This window comes from Quercus suber, unplaced genomic scaffold, assembly GCF_002906115.3.
Source record: "Quercus suber isolate HL8 unplaced genomic scaffold, Cork oak 2.0 scaffold_692, whole genome shotgun sequence".
NCBI lineage: Eukaryota > Viridiplantae > Streptophyta > Magnoliopsida > Fagales > Fagaceae > Quercus > Quercus suber.
Window position 1 is genome coordinate 12,763 of NW_027070133.1, and position 23,579 is coordinate 36,341.

The following is a 23,579-nucleotide window of genomic DNA, read 5'->3' on the forward strand; positions in this document are numbered from 1 at the left end:
ATTTTGGTTTGGCCATTTATTTCACAACAGAGATCATTACACAGAACCATACTCTTGAACTCAACTCTAAAAACCCTCCAAGCTCTTTCAAAAAAATTCAAACCCTAACTTTTTGATTCGTGTTATGTTTGTTTTTCTCTAAAAATGTGTTCTTTTAACGGCAAAAGGAAATGTGGGTAACAGATCTCTAACGGAAGGGACTTCAGGTGGGTAAAGTGATAACAGAAGGGACCTCAGGTGGGTAAAGTGATAAGTTTTGAACCACGGGTAGGCAAAGTGAAAACGGGCTTAACCTCAGGTGGGTTTACTGTAATTATCCCTTAAATATAATAATGCATGTGTTCATGAACAAGCTCATGACATAGAGATTTGTTTAAACAAATATAATATAATATATTTATATGTATACTTGTCTAAAAATATATAGAATAAAGATTAAAATTAGTCTATTGATCATATAATATATAGGTTCATATGACATCAAATTATTATTTGTAGTTTATTGATAATATAATAGTCTAGCTATATGTAAAAAAAAAAAAAATATATATATATATATATAATTAGTTTATTCATAGTAAAAAATCATTAATTTGTGAAAGGTAAAAAAAACTTTTAGTCATATAGAAAAATAATAAGTTAATTAATGGTATTTTATGAAAGAGGTTAAGTTTATTCGAAAATCATGCTGGGTGGGCAAAAAAGAAAAGAAAAGAAAAATGTTGGATAACGAAACGCACCGTCTTTTTTAAAACGCAGCGTTTAAGAACCGAGTTTGCATCAGCTACAAACCGATCTCAACGATTCGAATCTTCTCTCTCCTCCCATTTATCAGGCACAGGTGGTTTCTCAGTTACCACATTCCTCATTTTCTCCAACACCAATCGCACTCGCACGCGACCTTTGATTGAGCTCGCAAATGGCCGCCGTGATCTTAGCTCGAAAATCGCTTCACGCTCTTCGTGCTCGTCAGCTCGTAAGCTACTTGCCCTAACCATTTTCCTTTTGTAGTCTATCTATATGTAAAAAAAAATATATATATATATATATATAATTAGTTTATTCATAGTAAAAACTCATTAATTTGTGAAAGGTAAAAAAAACTTTTATGACTTGTTTGGAAGTTTAGAGAGGGAGGAGAGTAGAGGGGAGTAGAGGGAAGGGGAGTAGTGGGGAGGAGAGTAGAGGAGAATGATTCACCTCCACCTTATTTGGATGTTTTTAAAATTAGTAAGGGGGAATGGAGTAATTAGCCATTCCCCTTGTGTAATTTTGTTAATATAATAAAGGTAAATTAGGTAATTTACTTGGTCAATAGTTTATGTACTCTACTCCCCCTCCAAATCTCTCCAATTTGGGAGAATTAAAATTGGGGAGCTAGAGGGAGTCCAAACTCCTCCAAACTCCTCCAAACCCCTCCCCCTCATTCTTTAAAAAACTTCCAAATAAGGTAATTGCATTACTCTCCCTCCTTTTTTAAACATCCAAACATGCCATTAGTCATATAGAAAAATAATAAGTTAATTAATGGTATTTTATGAAAGAGGTTAAGTTTACTCGAAAATCATGCTGGGTGGGCAAAAAGAAAAGAAAAGAAAAATGTTGGATAACGAAACGCACCGTCTTTTTTAAAACGCAGCGTTTAAGGACCGAGTTTGCATCAGCTACAAACCGATCTCAACGATTCGAATCTTCTCTCTCCTCCCATTTATCAGGCACAGGTGGTTTCTCAGTTACCACATTCCTCATTTTCTCCAACACCAATCGCACTCGCACGCGAACTTTGATTGAGCTCGCAAATGGCCGCCGCGATCTTAGCTCGAAAATCGCTTCACGCTCTTCGTGCTCGTCAGCTCGTAAGCTACTTGCCCTAACCATTTTCCTTTTGTGCTCTGTTTGGTTGCTTTGAAAATGCCACAAAATCAATATCAATAATACCACTTCTCTTCTCATTTTTATTTAATTCTAGCTTCTCTTTCCGAATCATCATTAGCCTATTTGATTTTCCGTGATTTTAATAACGAATGCACAAATTGTCATTATAGTTTTTTAGATGCTTGAATATATTTGAGTTATGAGTTTGTTTTTTTTTTTTAGTCATTGATTGTATATATCTGTGGATCAAAATTAGGTCTCTGTAATGAAGTCTTGTTAGAAGCTAAGACCTTGTAGTTTAATTAGTTTAGGACCAAAGTCATTGTGAACGCTTATTGCTAATTGGATTTTAAGCAATGGCAGTGACCTAATTTTTTGATAATAGGGTGATTGATATTGGGGACATTTGTGTAAAGATATTGCAGAGCCAATTTTTAGGCAGTCCGCCTTGGGTGTCGACTTGTGATTGAATTACATCACTTACACATGTAACTGCCACTGGTACTTTGATGAAGAAGCGAATTCGCGTGCACTAATCACAAGTTGACACTTAAAGCGAATCGTGTACTTGGGTGTTGCCCTTGGGTTTTCCATCTTTTGGCGTGTGGGGCATGATAGTTATGTGTTGTGTTATGCTAGAAACTGTGTAAAATGAGACAATGATGAGAAAATTATAGAAAGGAACACTTGTAGAGGCATAAGGTAAATTTTTATGGTTAGTGAGGAGCTATGTAGGTTGTGGGAAGGACTTGAAAGTTGGAAAGTTTTTCCTCAATGTTCGATGTGGTGATTTCACAGAGAGAAAGTAAGAGAAATGGGCATATGCTTGAGGAAAATGAGATAACAATAGAAAATTTGAATCATCTATTTTGAAGGACTCTTATTGAGTGGGTGCAGGTTGTGACCTCAGATTCTTCATTTAGTTTTCATGGATTCACAGATATCATAAGTTAGATTTTAGGAGTTAACATTTTGAATTTGTATTATTTTTGGATTTATTCTTCCATAAGGTAAAACCATTTTCCTTTTTGTTTCAATGAATTTTTATTACCTATATATAAAAAATATATATAGGTAGATTTTTATTACCTTTTTATTTTATTTTTTACATGAGGTAGCTTTTTGAATATACATCTTTCTTACTTATCAAAAAAAAAAAAAAAAACCTATATATAAAAAAAAGAAGCAAGGAACTATGTAGGGCAGTATATATACTGATAGTTGCTACTGTTACTCCCAGATTCTATGGAACTATGTTTTGAACTCTTGATTGAAGCTTTTAGGTAACTTCTAGGCTCCCTTTGATTTAATTGAAGTTGTGATTATTTATTTGATATTTGGTTTTTCAGATGGGAGTTTTTTAATTTTTTGTTGGTTTCTGTTTTCTGCTTAAGTATCATGCTTGGTGTGAGCAGAGTGTTCTTGCTGTCTCCGCTATTACCGTCAATTTTTTCATCACACACACACACACACATATTTATATATTATTTTTTCACTGGGAAATTGATATTATTATCCTGAGGACTTAGTTGGGATTTATGTATTCTTTTTCAATCTGATTAGTGGTTCCATGTTTCATAGTCTAATTTGTTTTCCTCATATCCTCTATTGTTTAGGCTGTTTCTGCACAAGCATTGCAGGGTTCGAACCACTATGGGCTGCGGTTCAATGCTCACCCATTCAGCACCCAAAAAGGTTTGCTTTGTTCTCTCCAATCATATTTATGATTCATGTATAAATTCAGATATCTTTTAAAGTTTTATCTAGGAGAATTGTATCAATGATGTAAATTACATGATATGTCATGTGTGTAATCTTAATATTAAAGAGTCGTAATTAATATATTCTAGTGAAGTACCTATCAAAAAAAAAAAAAAAAATTCTAGTGAAGTTGTTAGCCTTTATGTCATAAGTCATAACTGGTTCAAATAGTGGATAAGAGATTTCTTTTTTTTCATTGATACTAAAAGAACTTTACTGGTAGGGGATTGAGGTGTGTATATGATTTTTCTTGACCTAGAGAAAGCATATGATTGGGTCCCTAGAGAGGCTATGTGGTGGGTTTTGGAAAGAAATAAGTTCCTTTGAAGTATATTAAGTTGATTAAGGATATTTATGACACAAATTTAACTAGTGTGTGAACAAGTGGAAGCATCCCAAGTGAGTTTTCTATCACTTTAGGTTTGCATCAAGGAACATTAACTCCATATTTCTTTGCATTTGTGTTTTTTTTTTCTTTCCTCCAGATGATATAGTTTTAGTGGATGAAATTTGTCACGGAATTAATGTCAAGTTAGAAATTTGGTGAGACGCTTTAGAATCTAAAATTTTTGGTTGAGTAGGACTAAAACAAAGAACTTGGAATGATGGAATGTAAGTTTAGTAAAAGTAGAAACCAAGATGAAGGGGCTATAAGAATTTTGATGGTAAAGAGATACCAAAGACTGAGATTTTATCACTATGTTGGATCAATAATTCATAAAGATGGTGAAGAAGCAGTTATATGGAGATTCGACAAGAATGGTGTTTTTGGAATTTTGTGTTTAATTGAGTAGTGCTAGATTCGGAAGTAGATTATGTGATGCAATTATTGGAGGATATTTATGTAACTAATTCTCCGTCTATTTTGTTGTAAAATCTTTTTCAGGAAACATTTTTGCATTTTCGGGTGTTTGACTGTTTGTTTGCTTGTAAAATGTGGTCAAGCTTGTAAAATGTTTTACCAAAAAAGTGAAACATATTAAAAATTTCTCCCACTCCCTCCACTCTCTCTCTTCAAAATCAAGCTCCCCCTCCCTCTGCAAAAGCTGTGCCCCAACCATCAAAGACGTCGCCCCAACACTGTCCTATATACATCTCCGACATTGGCTCAACACCTTGTTGTTTTAGGAGTCACATCAGCCCCTCATTGTCGTCCAAGTCTCAAATCTATCACTTTCTTCTTTCTCTAGTTTGAACCTCAAAGGCTGAGAGACTTTGAGCACTGCCTCACATTAGTCAGCACCGTTGTCTCCCGACGGTTGATGTTGGTTTGCAATTGACGCTGGGGGTGGTGGTGATGTTGCAGTCGACATGGGCTTGGATTGTGATGCGATTTGATGGGTCTGTGGGTGGATGCGGTTGGATTTGAACTGAACTGGTGGTTTTCTTTTTATGGTGTGCAGCATTAGGGAGGATTTTGACAATTTATAATCTAAGATGGAGGGGCATAATTGTTTAGAGTGGTGTTACACGTATGCTCACATGTTGGAAGAGGTGGATGGGAAAGCACGGAGTTGGTCTGATATTGCAGGCATCCCCCCTGTGTCTCATGTGGTGTCTTTGGAGAGACTGTAATGCTCAATGCTTTGAGTGGCATGAATTAAGTTAGGCGAATTGATATATATTCATTGTTGAAGGCTTTATATGATTGGACTTCACAATCTATGGCATTTTGTTTCGAGGTTTTCTTGGAATTCTTGGATTTCCTTGAAATTCATTAGCTTTGTAACTTAATCTGTGTTTTTTTTTTCTTTTGCTTCTTTCTGATTTTGTGTTGCACTTGGAGTACACATTGAGTGTACCTGTGTAGAACCCCTTTTCTATATCAATAAATCTTTACTTTTATATATATATATATATATATCATAAAGATGGAGAAATTGAAGAGCATGTGAATCATATGATAAGAGCATGGTACCTTTTCTATATCAATAAATCTTTACTTTTATATATATATATATATATATCATAAAGATGGAGAAATTGAAGAGCATGTGAATCATATGATAAGAGCATGGTGAATGATGTGTAAAAGCGTATAAAGAGTATTTTGTGATCGTAGAATACATATTAAGTAAGAAGGAAAAATTGATAAGATTGCTATAAGACAATCTATGCTCCATGGTTATGAATGTTGGGCTTTTAAGAAATAACATATTCATAAATGAGTAGTTGAAATGAGAATGTTAAGATGGATAAGCGGTAATATATTGGCAATGAGGATTTTCGTGTAAAGATAAAAGGTGACCCTTATTGATGAAAAGACATGGGAAAGTCGCTTAAGATGATTTGGTCATGTTTAGTAGAGAGAGACTAATGCAACAGTGAGAAAGAATGAGTCAATTCAAGTTGAGGAAATGGAAAAAGGTATGAGGCTACAAAAAAAAAAAAAAAAAAAAAATTTAAGTAGTGAAAAAGGGCTTGTTAATTAGGAAATTAAGGAAGTGACAGACAATATAACTTTAGATAGAATAAAATGACGGAAAAGAATATATATGTGGCTGGTTCTAATTAGTTTGACAAGGATCCATAGCCAGCCCCAAAATTTGGGATTAAGCTTTGTTGTTGTCATTGTGTGTGCGTGTATGATGACAAAAATGAAATGCCAAGCATTAGTTCATAACCCCTGGATGCCAAATGTGTCATTGGGGTGATCTTGAGATGCGCCATTGGGGGTAATCTTGTACTTCCTATGGGGTGGATACAAAAGAACATTTTCTCTCCCTCCCCAGCCATTTCAGGTTAAGAGGATGTGAAAGTCTCTCTCTCTCTCCCTCTATATATATATATATATCTATGTTCCAAGGCATGAAGTGGGAGAGAAAGGGTTTCATTGGTGAATTTGAATTGGCTCTATATCAATGAATATCATCATCCATACATAACGAATATGTATATGTATTTATTCTGTTGGATTTAATAACTCATCATAAAGCTTCTTCACAAATTACCTTTAACAACCTTATCATTTATAATTTGCCAGCTGCCTTGTTCAAGGAAATTATATCCACTGCCATACAGCACAACCTATGTTCTTTAATATTTAATATTCAAGTAACTTGTAAAAAATAATTTATGGTTCTAGTTTTTTTCCTCCTAACACTCTTAACTACAGAAGATGAAGAATATGAGAAACTTACAAAAGAGATTTCAAAGGACTGGAATACTGGTATGTAGTATACTTTTTGGGAGCATTTGTGTTATCTATTGTTTTAACCAATATTCTACAATTTTCCATGAATAATTCTGATGCTTCTGAATGATCGCAGTTTTTGAGCGAAGCATAAACACATTGTTTCTCACTGAAATGGTTCGGGGTCTGATGCTGACACTCAAATACTTCTTTGAGCCAAAAGTTACTGTAAGTGTATTCCTACACCCAATGTCCATCTTGGACTGTGTAAGCTATGATATAAATTTCATTCTTTTTGTAATGCAGATTAATTATCCATTTGAGAAGGGCCCCTTGAGCCCTCGTTTCCGTGGTGAACATGCCCTCCGTCGATACCCAACTGGAGAGGAACGTTGCATTGCATGCAAACTCTGCGAAGCAGTAAGAGTTTTAATATTTTAAATAACTATTCTTGGTTAAATTGATGCTTTTTGAACTAAAACTTGCAGAAGTAGAGTATTAAATCTTCCCGTTTGAGTCTGGATTTAGACTCGTGCTGGCAATGGGCAGCGCCAGTGTAGTTGTCTTAGGTAGTGCTTAGACACTAGATGAATTTTTTTTGATAAGTTGCTTAGACAATAGATGATGAGGACGGCATGCCTTATGAGATTGGATTTCTTAGGTAGTTGAATTAGTTTAGGATTCCATTTTATTTTGAGTTCAAATAAGGAATAGACGATTAGATAAGGATTAGCCTTTTAGATTATATCAGTTTAGAGTTTATGGTTTATGAACTTTTATTCCTGCAAGCTCTATATAAAGGCTTCAGGTGGTCTATTTTATATTGGACTATTGATTAATGAAATTTCAATTGGAGATTTCCCAATATGTTGGGTGCTGATTCCTAACACCTTAGGTGCTGATGCCTAAGTTTCTTGCTTGGTGCTGATTCCAAGCAACCCCTAGGTGCTGATTCTTAGGTTTTATCTTTTAGTTTTCTTGTTCTTTAATTTTCTCTAGATTGCCCTGCATCACTAGAGGCCTGGCCCTATGGTTGCAAATTACTTTTCCTGTTTGATACTCAAACTTGCATGGATTTTCTGTGAGTTCGTTGTCTGTGCCGCATCCAAAGTTTTTTATTTAAATATGGGATTCATATTAAATTTGGAAGCAAACAATGTCTCAATGTGGGTGTGTTTCATTATTAGATAAAAAATTTGAGAAGTTGGAGATCTAGATGTGGTGATCGATTAATAATCAATATATCTTTATTCTATGATGCTGATTTGTAATAAGTGCTGAATATATCTAACACACACACACACACACACACATATATATATATGAGATGTGTTCAAGTTACACCTCTATATCTATATATCTATATATATATATATTATGACAATTTGGTGAGGTTCCCTGACAATTTGTATTTGCCTGATAAGTTGACGAAGTCAGACCAAGCCAGATTTAATATGATGTGAAATTAAACTGAGGCTCAGAATTTTGATATTTAATTTAATCTACCCTTAAATCTAAGAGATGCCATTATCTCTTACCTTAAACAAATACCATTAAAATGAGTTAACTGTAACAATTTTTTTGCATGTGCATGATACATTCTTTTGTTGAGACCTCAAACTATTTTTTGATGAGTAATAGAAATCTTATTAGAAATTTCTAGGCTTATGGCGAATGGGTGGCATTAACGAATATTTAAAATTTGTCAACTGTCAGCATTCCATGTCTGAGTTTATGTGTACATTTATCTCAAGAACACTACCTAATCCAGCCATGAAATATGAAGGATGATCAGGCTGGTATAATATCTAATTAAATGTGGCTTTGGTATCTGAATTTATCATTTAATCCACTAAGCAATTGTTGTTATTTAGGTATGTCCTGCACAAGCAATCACAATTGAGGCGGAGGAGCGAGAAGATGGTAGCCGGAGGACTACTAGGTGAAGGATCTTGCACCCTCTCCCTCATCATCTCTCTCTCTCTCTCTGTGTCTCTTCTTTCTCTCTATCTCATATGTATACTTTTCCAGGTACGATATTGACATGACAAAGTGCATTTATTGTGGATTCTGCCAAGAGGCTTGCCCTGTTGATGCTATTGTTGAAGGACCCAACTTTGAGTATGCAACAGAGACTCATGAGGTTAGTATGCATAATTTTTGCAGGATCATAGGCAGTTGATCTAGTAATGAATTGAGCTGATATATATATATATATTCTTCTATTGTCATAGGAACTTCTATATGACAAAGAGAAGCTTCTTGAGAATGGGGACCGATGGGAATCTGAGATTGCAGAGAACCTCAGATCTGAAAGCCTATATCGCTGAATGCTCCACCAATTGTTTCTCTGTAGCTGGATGCTTTCATCTCTTTACTTTTTGACAATGAGAAAAATAAATAGATCTGTCTATGGGTCATGAATTTGATATGTGTATCCTTGGTTTTGTATTTCATTTTTATTTTTTGGGAATACATTCTGATATGATGAAAGAATTATTAAACATGCAAGGGAAACAGTTTCTTCCTGTAAAATGACATGTATGAAATCTTTCTTGATGACGAGCATGGAAAAGAAAAAGAAGAAATGTGGAAAGTTTTTAGTGTAGCTTCAGGTGTGATGGACAGCCATATCTAATCGAACTAGAATTTCGACACTGCTACCAATGTGCTTTGGATACCTAAAAAAGAACCTCTTTGAGCTGAAGCCTGAAGCTAAAGTTGCTTTTTTGGCTTGCGTTAAAGATAAGGAGGCAGACATCCCAAATCTTTTTCTTTTTTTTTTTTAGAAGATAGACAACCCAAATCTGATTTCTAAATATGATGCTCTTTGTGCCGGAATTGAAGATATCGAACGTTTCCTTTGTAACTTGTTTCCATCTCCCATTTGAGCTTTGAAGAGGCAGATAAGGCCCTTCCTTAACTTGTTGAAATAAAAATTTATTCATAAAAAAGAAGCTTTAGATCCCGGGTGCAGAATTATATAGATTTGTTCATCCCTTGGCTTCTTTTACGCATTGTGAAACTTGATGGTGTTACATTCTAAAAATGTAGGTGAAAACTATGAGCAAAACTGGAATTTGTTCAGAACCTTAAACTTTGCCAAATCCACTACATTCGTAAGATGCATGGTGCAATATTTTCTTTCAGATAAGTTTTAACAATGACAGGATATTCTCTTATAAAAATATCACAGTTCAATTTTTACGAAAACAGAAAAAAGAAAAAGAGAAAGGAAAAGCAATTTATTTGTTCTTATTAACTATTTTTAGATAAAGTAATAATAAGTGTTTTAACAAAATATGCTACTTTTTTTTTAAAAAAAAGTTTAATTGTGACAATTTTATTCCTAATCTACCATCTTTTCCCCAATAATTCTTATTCACTTCTAATTCCTCGATTGATTTCATGTTTTTGATTGTGCATATTATTTCCTCACTTATGGCAACATTAAAATGACTAAGACTATGTAAATTTGTACATTTACATTGCAATACAACAGGTCTAGATACTTATATTTTGTAATTTATGGAATTTTTTTGGTCATACGTGGGAGAAAAAATTGTTTTAGGTTGTGGGAGACAATAGTTTTATGAAACTTAAAATGATTATTAATTTGAGTTATAGCTTGAATTTAACTCCAACTTAAAACAAGCTGTGGGAGACAATAGTTCATATCATTACCTTGAAAATTTGAACAATTTAGTACATACTAAATTGAATTTTATCATTAAAAATATACACAATTTTCTTATGAGGAAAAAAAAAACACACACACACACAATTGGTAGTTTGGTACAATGGTTGGTTATAAATTTTGTATAAAAAAAGAGAAAAAAGAAAAAGGAAAAGCCCAAAAATCGAGCTAGGCCCATTTATGATTTACCCTACCTTTTGATGTAGAAGAATTCAGTCACCTAAACCAATCAGCAATCGTCAATCTTTTCCATAGCGCTTACAGAGAACAAAATTTCGCAGATATACATTATATATTAAAAAGTCTGATAACACGGCCCATCGGAAAAACTCATCAGTGAATTGAGAAAGGCAAAAAAAAAAAAAAATGGCGGAGGAAGCGATTCTGGGTTACCTAGCGAATAACGAAGTGATCGGAGACTCGGGCGAGTTCGCAGCCAAACATGGACTAAACCACGACGAAGTCGTTAACGTCATCAAGAGTCTTCACGGTTTCAGATACGTTGAAGCTCAGGTACAGTATCTATATTCTAAACCTAATTGCCTCTTCTCTCTTTGCAATTTCATGCATGCTATTGATTCGATAAATGTGAATGGAATGCCTAAATTTGTGAGCTATAGATTTTTCCATATCACAGTGCATCAAAGTAGTAATGTATTTTAGTTTAACTTAGTTTCAATTAAAAAAAAAAAAAAATTAACATTGGACTGTATGATAATAATCTAGATATATAGAGTTTAAACATATTAACATTTTACTTTTTGTGTGTGTGTGTGTGTGAGTGTGTGTGATTTATGTGACTTTTTATTTTTTATTGTAACTGTGATAGTTATGATTAAAATGAAGTATATGGTTCAATAAAAAAAAAAAAAGCACTAGAATCTCTATATATAATTGGAATTGGACTCTTTGGTGTCCACTTCTCATAATTAAAAAAAAAAAAAACCATACTAGTAGTTAATTGCTACGTCGATGACATTTTCACAATAAATCATAGGTGGTGGTAACTTGTTATTTGTTCTACTTTGAATCCACTGTTGAAATTACTTTTTTACCCACTAGAAACAGTCAATAACAACCTGACCTCTAGAATTTGTTGTAAAAGTGTTCTGAAAATGTTGCGGGCATAGCATTTCGTTTTTTAGTAATTGTATGGACGTGGAATTTAGTTATTTTGCATAATGAACTTCTACCCCGTCACATATTGAGTAGTCGAAAGCCGTTATGATTTCAACCTGAACAATCCACTCTAACCTTCACATGCTCAAATGCCCTTTTTGTATATAATTTTTTTTGATAAGTTGATTGTCTTAAAACTTCAAACCTAAGACAAAGAGGATATTGAGGAAAGTGTTTTCCGAGGGTATTTTAAACATTTCCGATCTTATATTGTTCTTGAACATTTTAAGGATTGGAATTTTGAAATATATGGTTCAATCAAAATATATCCAAAAGGCAAAAACCAAAAAGCACAAGATTAGTAAATTATTCTTGTTCATGTCTGTAAACTTTTGTGTGTGTGTGTGTGTGTAACATTTAAGAATAATGTTTGTACAATAAATCAATGCTCCATGTTCCCCATTACCATATCATTTTCTTCAAGATTGAGCAGTTAAGTTTAATGATTCATATATTTTTTTACCAAATAAAAAGGGCACTCCTGGGTGTGATTTGCACATCTTCGAAAAGCACTAGAAAAGCATGCATGAGGCACACTTAATTAAACAAGCTTCACTCCGTCCAAGCTAAATGCTTGGGCTTTGAACTTGGGGTGCGCTTTCAACAACGCTGCTAGATGATTTCATGTATATACTTAATTTAATCTGGGAACTGTGCAGGACATTAAGAGGGAGTCGTGGGTGCTTACCGATGAGGGCAAGCTGTATGCTGATACAGGATCACCTGAAGCGCAACTGTTCTTGGCAATACCTCCTGAGGGTGGTATCCCCAGAGAAGAGTTGCAAGTGAGTACTGTTCTTTGTTTGTATTGAAAAGTGTTTTGGAAAGTTCAGAGTCTATAGGCTCTGCATTGTGGTTCATTCATTGTAATGAAGTTTAAAAGGAGGATTTCTTGAGATTGGAGTCTGAATATGACATGTTTTCCTTAATATTTATTGTTATTGTAGATATTGTAAAAATAAGTCTAGTTTATGAAGATTCATATGCCGATTGTTTGTAAATGTTCTGATGAAACTGATTTGTGGATGCAGATTAAGCTTGGTCCATTGCTTTTCAAAATAGGTTGCGCTCAGGCAGCAAAGAATAGATGGGTGGATATGGGAGGGCAACAAGTGACCAGAAGGGTATAACACTCAAAATAGTTTAGTTAATTAGATTTGGAACATGCTATATTCTTTTAGAGCCTTTTGGAGTTGCCTTATAAAGTTTGGAACTACTGATCCTAATTTAAAAGCTGTGGACAGCTTCCATGGTCTTTCCTTTTTTGAATTATAATGTAATATTCTGGAGGTCATGCAGACCTCTTTTGTGCCCTTTCTACTATTATTATTTTTAAAGCTACTGATCATAGTTCGTTGACTTGTTTACATTTAAAACAGATGCAATAGTATATAACCCTATAATGCCTAAATCTCCTTGCTGTCATTAAATTTCATAGATCCACTTTCTTCTTCACTTGTGTGTAATAATCATGCTTATAAATATTTGAGGAAAGGGCAGAGGCAAATTATGTAACCTGTATTACAATCATTAAATGTAGACGTGCCACAAAAAGTAAGAATATTTAAATTTAACATTTAAGATGCTCTATGCAATGTACACTTATAGCTTGACGAGTTATGTTATCGTGGGCTTTTGGCTTTGTTTTCCTTTATAAGCTCTAAAGTTCTAATAATTTTGAGTTTTCAATTTGGGTGCAGCAAATTTTGTTTATTTAAGATGCTCACCTATGTATTGTGTTATTCGGATGCAATCCTTTATATTTTATTTTCTGTATTAGAATTGCTGCTAAGTTATTTACTTGCTGTAGGTCCAACATGTGGATGATAGGGTCAAAGATTTGCTTCTAAAGATAAAAGAAGGACAGGTGCATAATATTTGTGTTTTATATTTGATCATTTATATCATTTGGTTCAGTTCTTGGAAATTGATATACTTTCTCTTTCTGCTTTGAGTTTCATTATTGAATTTTATCTCAGTTTCATTGATGAATACAAATGCCACAAATAGCAGACCTTAGTAGATTTCTTGTTGTGTTTTGGGTATATAAGTGTGGTAGAACCATTAGAGCTAGTTGTATGGTAGAGCAGTAAGGTAAAGTGCTTGTTTTTCACTATTAAGATATTTTCCAAATCGTGCAAATGGATGTAGAGTATTGATTTAAGTACGGACTATAATGGTTTAGATATACTCTAGAAATTTGAATGCGCTTCTTATGTTAACTGGTTAATGCTTAAAATTCCTCTCTCTCTCTCTCTCTCTCTATATATATATATATACATGTAACTGAAGCATGGATCATCCCCTTTATTTTGTATGTGGATGATATAATTACCAATGATGATGGCAAAGGCCAGTCAAGTAATTGACTCTGTTAAGATGATGAGTTTGGCAATCTGTAAAAGGGAATTATATATATTGTGAAGCCCCTTTTGCATTGTGGTGGGTCCTGATCAGAAGGGTGTTGGTCTAATGTTGAAAAAAAGTGGCAGTTTAGGTATGTTGTGAAGCACTCTGACTCAAGGTAGTGAAAAGCGAATGACAACCTTAAGGTGCCTAGGCCTTGTATTGCCCAAGGTGTGAGGCAACAAAAAGGCGCTAGCCCAAGTAAAGTGAGGCGCCAAATCTAAATATATTTATTCTACATATACAACTTAAATCATATGTACTTACTATATTCAAATATTAGGTCTATCAAATGATTTCAAAATAGCATTAACATGGTTTAGGTTCTACTAGTTCTTCTAACAATAGGTTTTACAACAAGCTTCTACTGGATATTAATTAATCTAACAATAAGTTTTACAACAAACTCATGTAAATTAATTTATCTGACAATAGGTTTTATAACATGCTTTTTAAAATTAATAATCTAATGATAGGTTTTACAACAACCTTCTATTAAAAATTTAATACTAAAAAAAAATTTGAAAAAAAACACTGAGGCTCTTGCGTTAGCATCTTTTGCACTTAAGGCGGTTGCCTTGCTCACCTAGGCTCTAAAGGCGAGTGCCTTACTAAAGGCAACTCACCGGGGAGCCTAGGCTAGCGTCCGGCTCGCCTTTGACTACACTACTTTGACTGTGGTGGAATTTAAACATTATTTCAAATAGTAACAAAAAAAGAAAAAAGAAAAAGAAAAGAGATGGGCCATTAGGTTTCACATTTAAGAATGGCTGAAGCTGGGGTTTTTGATAGGTGGCCTCTTCTTTGATACGATGCATAATCGAAACCAGAAGTAGGGATATATATATATATATATTTATGAATGTATGTATGTGTTTACTTTTTCGTACTCTGTTTCTTTGGGCTCGTATTTGAGGGTGTACGAACTGTACTGCTGTAGCTGATTTTTTAGTTTCCATTTCCTTTAGCTCTTGATCTTCTTGTATTTGTTTCATTGTTCAAAGTGCTCACCATCATGAACATGATGTTCAATTTTTTTTCAATAAAAGTCTTATTACTTATCAAAAAAATATATGTATGTATGTGTGTGTGTGTGTGTGTGTGTCCCACTACCAGTTCATGTTTGTGGCATTTGGTGAGAATTTTTCCTTTCCTAAGGTTGGGTCCCACTGGGCCTCTACTTCATTTCCATCCCTAATAATATGATGGTTGCTATTCATTCTCTTTTTTGTCCAATTGGGAAAAAAACTCAGAAAATTTTCCCTTTCTGTGATTCCAGGTTGTTGACCAAGATGATATCAAGGCTCTCAAAGCAAGGAAGCTTATTGTTCCACAGTAATAATCACTTTTCCTTTTTCTTTTGAATTTCATTACTTTATTAGACCTTTGTAGTTCCCCCCTCCCCTCTCTTTTTTTGCTTCTTGTTTTGACCATTTAATGTGTCTGGTAGTAATCTTAAACCTTTCAGGTTGGTGCTGCTTGTGTTTTACTATCATGCTGAAATTGTTTGCATATTATTTACATTTTTGAACTGCTTCTGTTCTAGGACATGGAAGGGCTACTCGTTGAAAAAGGGTCCTGACTATGCTCCACAAAGAAAGAAATTTGCTGCTGATTTAACTCGTGAGATGCTACAGAGGTATAAAATATGCTTGATATATAGTTGAAAGAACTTGTGTAATGATGATAGCAGATATTGATGGTAATAAGCTCTGCTGCCTATGTCAACACTATTAGGGTTAGTTGCTGAGTTGAATGTGAGGGAGAATAAATTGCAGTCATTAACAGCTTTGGTATATGAAGAGATGCATATTTGTTGCTTGTGCGTGCTAGCAAATCATGCATGATATCCTTTTTCAGACAATTTCCTACTTAGCAGAAATGCAAAAAACTCTTAATGTGAAATTGTACTGAAGCTTCGTTTGGCACAGCTTAAAAATGAAATTAACCCAGCTTATTCTCTTGGGCTCTGAGCTTTTGAAAGCCTCACTTTCTTCAGTACAGATGTTTCTATTTTGGCTGTCTTATTGCACAGGCTAATCACTGTACTGGAGATGTTAAGTATATATATTTACATGGTTATTATGATAATCTTGTTCTTTTCTTAACTGTTCTGCGCACTTGAACCTATATGCACAATCTATCTATTTTTTTTTTTTTTGGCGGCAGGTGAGGGTACCGTTTCATTTCATGTGTAATCTTTTTTAACCCTGGAAGAAAATATATTTACTAAGGTGTTTGTGCTAAAGATGATCACACCACAGAATGGAACCCCGCTGTGTGGTGCCACTCATCTAATTTAAGATATTTGCATCTTGGTTCTGTTTTTGATAAGCAGTTGTTTGTATTTTGTTTCTGTATGCATTTTAACCTTGGTGGCATCTTTTTGTGGTGTTTGTTGTATCTTAGCGGTGATTGGAAGAATGTAGAGTTCAAAGAATATAACTTCAATGCAAAAGGTCAGCCTATTGAAGCTGGTCATCTTCATCCACTGAACAAGGCAAGAATTTGCTCTTCTGTGTGTGTATATATATATATGTATGTATGTATGTATGTATGTATGTATTCCCTCCATTCAATTTCTGATAAATTCCAAACTGGTAATAGTATATATATTTCATGAGAGGCAACACTGCCAATTTTCTGAGAACTATATAACCGAATTTGAGAGAACAAGCATATCATATAAAAGGAATAAAGACTGATGAACATAGCGACATTCATAAGTTTTGTATTATTAGATGTAGATAAATTCAGAGTCATTTGTTGTTTATTTATTGTGCTTTGCTAAAAAGCAGTGGGTTTGACGTTTTGGTAGACTATTAAAGTTAAATGATCACTTGGTGACATGGCAATTCTTGATATGGTATGAGTACAGGAATATGACAATTCCTAAAATTTTTAGCATTCAGTATGATGTTAATTGATTAGTTGGAAAATATAGACTTCTATGTATGTCATAAATTATGTTAGGTTTAAATGATAAATAAAAAACATCAAGAGGTTTAAAAACATATTTTCAAACCTAATTCAGAAGCAATAATAAATGGCAAAGGAACATACCCATACCTAGGAGACATGGACATTGACACAAAATGGGACAACACGGTGACAAGATAATTCTTGAAAGATTAGGACATGACACAATGGAGATACAACAATTAATTAATTAATATATATATTTTTTGATAGATAATAAGAGTTTTATTGATGAAAAATATCAATGTGTTTACGATTGTAAACTCACTGCCCTTGAAAGAGATACAATCAAATCATAAGGAAAGTCTAATAGAGATAAGGAAATCAGACAAGGAACTACAATGCGTAAGACCCCAAATACGAGACCACTCAAACAATTCTATTTATAGACATTTATTATATTTATTTTAAGTTTTCAAAATAAATCACAATTCACAACTATCAAAATCTTTAATAACATATCTACAATCAAAGGAATCTTTTTTAAATAATTTTTTTTTCTCATAACATGATGAGGACATGCATGTTTATGCTTCTTAGACTTGTACTCAACAAAATGATGTTAGGAGCGTGAATTAATTACAATCTACCATGTTAAGGAATATGAAAATTCATGAAATACTAAGATGTGATACAACGGGCACATGTTAATTATGTAAGTCTTAATTGATGTTTGATTTAAAAGATAAATATAAGCACCATTGATGGATGGTAAGAATGTGGGCAGATGGAAGTGAATGCTCTCCTGCATAGCTCAGGCTACTTTTGGCCCCTAGGTCAAGAAGGTTAATGTGTATGTATGTTTGTAATTACATTAGCATGAAGTTCTCGCTTTGGGAATGTAATTGCATATTCTTAGGAGTTCTAAAAAGTTGTGGATGCCACAAAAAGTTTGATATAGGTTTGGTGTCAAAGTATTTGTATTGTAATTGTTCATATGGTCACTGCTTATGAATGGCTCCTAATTTTCAGGTTCGGCATCAATTGAGGATGATTTTTCTTCAGATGGGGTAAGACCCAATCTCTGTAATAGTCAACATGTGTTTTGGAATCTTACGTCTGTTTTCAAGTTTGACCTTTTTTCTTTGTTGGTCTTCTACTGGCCACAGGTTTGAGGAGATGCCTACGGACAGATATGTTGAGAGCAGGTAGCTGTTCCTGCCTTCTCTTATTGCAAACTTATTTTATTTCTGTGATTGAGTGCTTTTTTTTTTATTTTTTTGTTGATAGGTGAGAATAATTTTATTGAAAAGACTTCATGTAATATGAACTTGAAGAGCCTAAAGAATTTATGTGATTAACTGTTAATTAATGCTCGTGAAATGATAAGAGCTTCTACACTTATCTTTATCAAGTCATCTGCAAAGTGAATTCATGTGTTTAAGGACTATGGTAGCATGTGTATGCTTTGTTAAGACATGTTTGAATGCATCATGATACTAAATGTTTAATGTGGAACGTCAGATGCTGTAATAGGCATCGCTAAATGTGGAAAAAGAAAAAAATATTTGAACGTAATCTTGTAAAGCCTTTATAAACTAAGACTGATATATATATATATATATATATTCTTTAGTAATATTATAAACAATGGGTCACACTTAAAATGCTCCTATGAAATTAGTGTTTGACAGAGTATTGAACTTTGGATACTAAATTTGCATATTGGCAATGAGCTATACCTTCCTCCCATAATAACGGAATAGATGGTGAGGTGGTGGGTTCAGGAAGAACTAGGGAAGAAAATTTACTGACAGAACAAAAAGGAAGTATTATGATATTTGCATACTGGTTTGTTCCTTTTAAATTTATACATTTTCCCAAATTTCTCTTATATTTTCTTCCTTGGGGTAACAATTATTGAATCACAATACTTCGAGGGTCCAGTTTCTCCATGCACTCTTATTACTTGTTTCTGCTTCACTTACAGCTTCTGGAACTTTGATGCCCTGTTCCAGCCACAACAACATCCTGCCCGTGATTCACACGATACGTTCTACTTGAAAGGTTTGTTTCATTTGATTGGTTGAACTATTCCATCTGGTTTTCTTCTGATATTCACTTGTCATTCATGTATAGTTCCTTCCACCACAAAGGAGCTTCCTGAAGATTATGTTGAGCGGGTGAAGTGTGTACACGAATCTGGTGGTTATGGTTCCAGGGGGTACGGCATTTTCTTTATATATTTATCCAGTAATATTTTTTGGATCTCACTTCATAATTTATTCGATGAATCATTTAAGTGGCGCTTTTGTTTTTCTGCCCTTGCAGCTATGAATATGATTGGAGCAGAGAGGAAGCAAACAAAAACCTTCTGCGTACACACACAACAGCTGTGTCAGCCAGGATGCTTTACAATCTAGCCCAGGATACTTTAAAAGTTTGTTTGTCTGAGCTCTCTCCTTTTTATTTTTTATTTTATCTCTAAGCTATTCTTATCTGAGAGAGAGAGAGAGGTGTAAAATGACAAATTGGACCCTTAAGGGTTTATAATGTGACCTGAGGCGCTGGATCAAAAAATATAACTGAGGGTATCAATACCATTATTATTTGACAGAATCCAATGGCAAGTTGGGGAAAAAAAAAAAAAATTTTCTGTAAACTTTTTAGGAGAAAATTTTCAATCATGAAATTATTTCTGGCGCGGTCATACTTCTGAAACAATACCTTACTGGCATTAGTAATTAATTACAGAACGTGAAAGTATCACACCTAGAGCCTTGCTCTTTTTATCTCCTTGAATCTACCTCTTATTTCTTTTGTTAATATTTTAGAGTTGAGATTTAGATATTGTAAAGCTGAAAGGAGTATTTGTCATTCAAATAAGTTCCAATAAACAAGGTTTTTTGTATATTTTGTTATTTGTTTTTTTCCCCTTGCACTAAAGTCTGTCTAAAATTTGGAAACTTAGTCATTAGTCATTATGCGGAAGAAGTTTGGCTACATTTGAAATAGCCATCATTTTCTTTTATGTTTTGTCTTTGTTATAATTTTTCTTTCTTGATTATGTATGCAGAAACCATTTACTCCCAAAAGATACTTCTCTATAGATCGTGTTTTCAGAAATGAAGCAGTAGATCGAACTCATCTTGCAGAGTTCCACCAGATAGAAGGTATTGATAAGCTGACAAATATGTGATGGGGTAGCCTACCAAATAAATAATTGAACGAGTGCTGGGGTTTGGGCTAGGGTTTTCTTAGCTGTTCACTAGGTTGTAGTTCCCTTTTTTTTTTGGGTCGGTCCTTCATAAAACTACATGACTCTATTGAGGTTTTGAAGCATTTGTGCCAGATGTGACCATTCTTGATCCTAAAACTGTTATATTTACCCAATGTCTGATCCTGGCCAACCCCGTGTTTCCATATTCTGGTCAGACTGGGTCTCTTTGTGTCTGTTACCTTGCAAAGATGCTAGCCATACTAATATTTTCAGCTTAGGTCAAGTATCTACCCAGCTTAACTGAGCACAAGTCAGCTTTCTTGATAGCCTAAATGAAATGGAATTTTATTACTGTAATAGAAGGAGATGAGTGGCTTGTGTTCAGATTTCCCATCATATAACTCTAGACTGGATTGAGGGTTTGAAGTCATCACCACAAAGTGGCCATTCTTGTACTTTTGGCCCAACATCTTGATTCAGGACTAGATCCAACCAAACTTTCTAGTTTCATGTTTGGCTGGGACAGTTTGTGGTGATGACTTTGCAAAAATGGTAGGCGTTGCTAGTAGTCTCAGGTTGGGTAATTTTTTTACTCAAAGTCGTTACTTTTCAGGCTGAACACTAGTTGTTTTTCATGTTGCCCTGATGAGTAGCCAATGAGCTCTAGCTCAACTGGCACCTCTTCTCCTTATAAGTGCTAGGTGGAGAGTGAGGTCATGGGTTAAAGACCCATAGGGACTAGGGAGCGTGTGTAACTTCTAAATTAGAAAAAATGTTGGCCCCATGAGTAGCCAGTATTCAGGTGAAATCTAATGGATATCAGTCTGGACTCAGTTGCACTGTCAGTGTTAACTTTAAAACCTAATGAAAATTATTAATAAAAGCGTAATTTTGTTTTTCTTTATCAAAAGAAAATTGATATTTTGCTGTTCTGAATTAATGACCTAATTCCTGCATCTGGTTTCAGGCGTGATATGTGATAGAGGACTTACTCTTGGTGACTTGATTGGAGTCCTGCATGATTTCTTCTCCCGGCTGGGTAATACACTGACTGATCTGCTGTTGATTCTATATATGCACTTTTCATGATATAAGTTAGCACTAATTTTTTTCATCTAAGGCTGTGTTTGTTTCGTGTAAAACGTTTTCTATTTTCCGGAAAAGGAAAATATTTTTAAGTGTTTGGTTGAATTATGAAAATTGTTGTGAAAATTTGAGTTCACGTGTTTGGTTCTATTAGGAAAATGCTATTTTCCTACAATTTTTTCACATTGATTCCGGCAACAACAACACAACAACAACAACAACTGATTCCGGCGACAACAATGCAACAACAACAACAACAACAACAACAACAACAACAAATTGATTCCGGCAACAACAACAACAACAACAACAATCAGTTCATAAAAAAAAACCAACAACAATCAAACTTCAAAAAAAAAAAAACGGAGAGATCGAGGAAGAGGAAGTGATGGGTCTAGGTCGACGACGATCGACGATCGACGGCGCGGCGCGGTGCGACTCGCCGGTGCGAAGAGCGCTGGGTTCTGGGTTCGAAGGAGATCGACGTTCGACGGCGTGGCGCGGTGCAATCGAAGGTGCGACTGGATCTGCTCGTTGCGGTGAGGCGATGGGGACTGGGTTCGTGGTCGCTGGCGATGGTCTCTGGGCTTGGATCGGCGGTTCGTGGGTTCATGGCCGCTGGCAATGGGCGCTGGGCTTGGCTCGGCGATGGCGCTGGGCTCTCCCTTTCTTTCTCCCTCTCTCTCTTCGTGCTCTCTGTTTCTCAATTTTCCAGAAAATGCCATTTGAAGTGAAAATAAAAGGTGAAATGGATTTCCGCCTAGGGAGGGGTATTTTTCGGTCAAAGGTGAAATTTTTCAGTTGACCGAATTTTCCTAAGCAGCCAAACACCCAAATTTTACGGAAATGGTTTTCCGGAAGTAGTTTGAAGTCAAAACAAACGCAGTCTACTTATCAAAAAAAACAAACACAGTCTAAAATGAAGCTTGGTGGTTTTGTTATATAAACCATAGTTAGCACTGATTTTTTTCTTCTAAAATGAAGCTTGGTGGTTTCATTATATAAACCATTGCCACTGCTTGTATTTGACATGGAGAATTAAAGACTCAGAGTATTTTGCACTTTCCATGATATTAGTTAGCACTGATGTTTTTCTTCTAAAAAGGTTGGTGATTTTGTTATATAAACCATTGCCACTGCTTGTATTTGGCATGGAGAATTAAAGACCAATGAGAGTATTTTGATCTTAGAGGCTCTGTTATAATGAAAAAATTTGACATATTTAATTCCATTTCTTGCTTCCAGGCATGTCCAAGCTGCGTTTTAAGCCCGCTTATAACCCATATACGGAACCTAGCATGGAGATTTTCAGGTAATGTTTTTTGAGCTTCTCTAAAAGGCTGTTTCATCTTTGCCTAGGAGGAATTTCATATATTATCCTTTATGTTATCAGTTACCATGAAGGCTTTGGGAAATGGGTAGAGGTTGGAAATTCTGGCATGTTTAGACCTGAAATGTTGCTTCCTATGGGATTACCAGAAGATGTTCGTGTTATTGCATGGGGCCTTTCCCTTGAGAGGTAAGAAACTTTGTTTTTAGTTCAAGAGAGAGAAGAAAAAACTGAATAGAATATGTTGATTATATGTTTTCAATGTGCATTTGCATGCAAATGCAATAGGGAAAGTATTTTTTACACATTATTGACCTCTTCTTTCCTTCTTTATTTTTCTTTCAAACCCAGGCCGACTATGATCTTGTACGGCTATAATAACATCCGGGATCTGTTTGGGCACAAGGTAATTACTATATGCCCCCTGTCTTCTGGTTATGAGGTCATATTGTTTTCATAATGGATTTAGTTCATTCATTTGTCTCTTGTTTTGTGCAGGTGGATCTTGGTCTCATCAAGACAAACCCTATATGTCGTTTAGGACTTTGATTAAACTGACGGGATATATTGATCATTGTTGCAAAAGTTTTCCTTCTCTTTATGTTCCCTTGCTTTCTCTAAATTCATTGGGTTCAGTATTTTTAGCTAATTAATGATAAAGCGCTTATTTTCAGCACTAATTCTGTCTGGCATTTGTTTGGCATTGAGGCAAGATTAGATTCATTTCAAGTACCCTTTTAATTATTTGTCAGACCTTGTTTTTATTTAATAAAGTTGAAGGCTGCACTTTAAAGTAGGAACGCTTTTACGTGTTTATGTATTGTTATTGTTATTATTATTGGCATTTTGATAAATTTTGTAAGAAATTATTTATAATCCATTGATTTCATAAATGCTATTATTATTAGCCACACTTAATTTATGAGGATTTCTACTAAAACTAAATACATTTGGGGGGGGGGGGGGAGGTCAT

The 23,579-nt window shown here is 34.6% G+C and overlaps 2 protein-coding genes across 3 annotated transcripts; both read left to right on the forward strand.

The window, feature by feature from the left end:
* The first annotated feature begins 796 nt into the window (after positions 1 to 796).
* LOC112017504 (NADH dehydrogenase [ubiquinone] iron-sulfur protein 8-A, mitochondrial) lies at positions 797 to 9,377 on the forward strand. 2 transcript variants are annotated; one of them, XM_065766223.1, is made up of 8 exons: positions 797 to 976; positions 3,492 to 3,570; positions 6,752 to 6,805; positions 6,906 to 6,997; positions 7,076 to 7,189; positions 8,644 to 8,711; positions 8,801 to 8,912; positions 9,004 to 9,377. In XM_065766223.1, the coding sequence occupies exons 1-8, from the start codon at positions 920 to 922 to the stop codon at positions 9,097 to 9,099; spliced, it is 672 nt and encodes a 223-aa protein (XP_065622295.1). In that variant the 5' UTR covers positions 797 to 919; the 3' UTR covers positions 9,100 to 9,377. The 2 variants fall into 2 exon arrangements, with proteins under 2 accessions (XP_065622295.1, XP_065622294.1); XM_065766222.1 differs by lacking the exon at positions 797 to 976 and adding an exon at positions 1,670 to 1,856.
* Positions 9,378 to 10,700: 1,323 nt separating this feature from the next.
* On the forward strand, positions 10,701 to 23,402 carry LOC112017479 (phenylalanine--tRNA ligase alpha subunit, cytoplasmic). The gene is made up of 18 exons (XM_024049929.2): positions 10,701 to 10,979; positions 12,305 to 12,430; positions 12,677 to 12,769; positions 13,456 to 13,512; positions 15,331 to 15,386; positions 15,598 to 15,690; positions 16,461 to 16,551; positions 18,003 to 18,040; positions 18,140 to 18,178; positions 18,961 to 19,037; positions 19,110 to 19,194; positions 19,302 to 19,410; positions 20,047 to 20,143; positions 21,158 to 21,229; positions 22,522 to 22,588; positions 22,670 to 22,795; positions 22,958 to 23,012; positions 23,105 to 23,402. Exons 1-18 carry the CDS (start codon positions 10,833 to 10,835, stop codon positions 23,153 to 23,155), a joined length of 1,479 nt encoding a protein of 492 aa, XP_023905697.2. The 5' UTR covers positions 10,701 to 10,832; the 3' UTR covers positions 23,156 to 23,402.
* Positions 23,403 to 23,579: the final 177 nt, after the last annotated feature.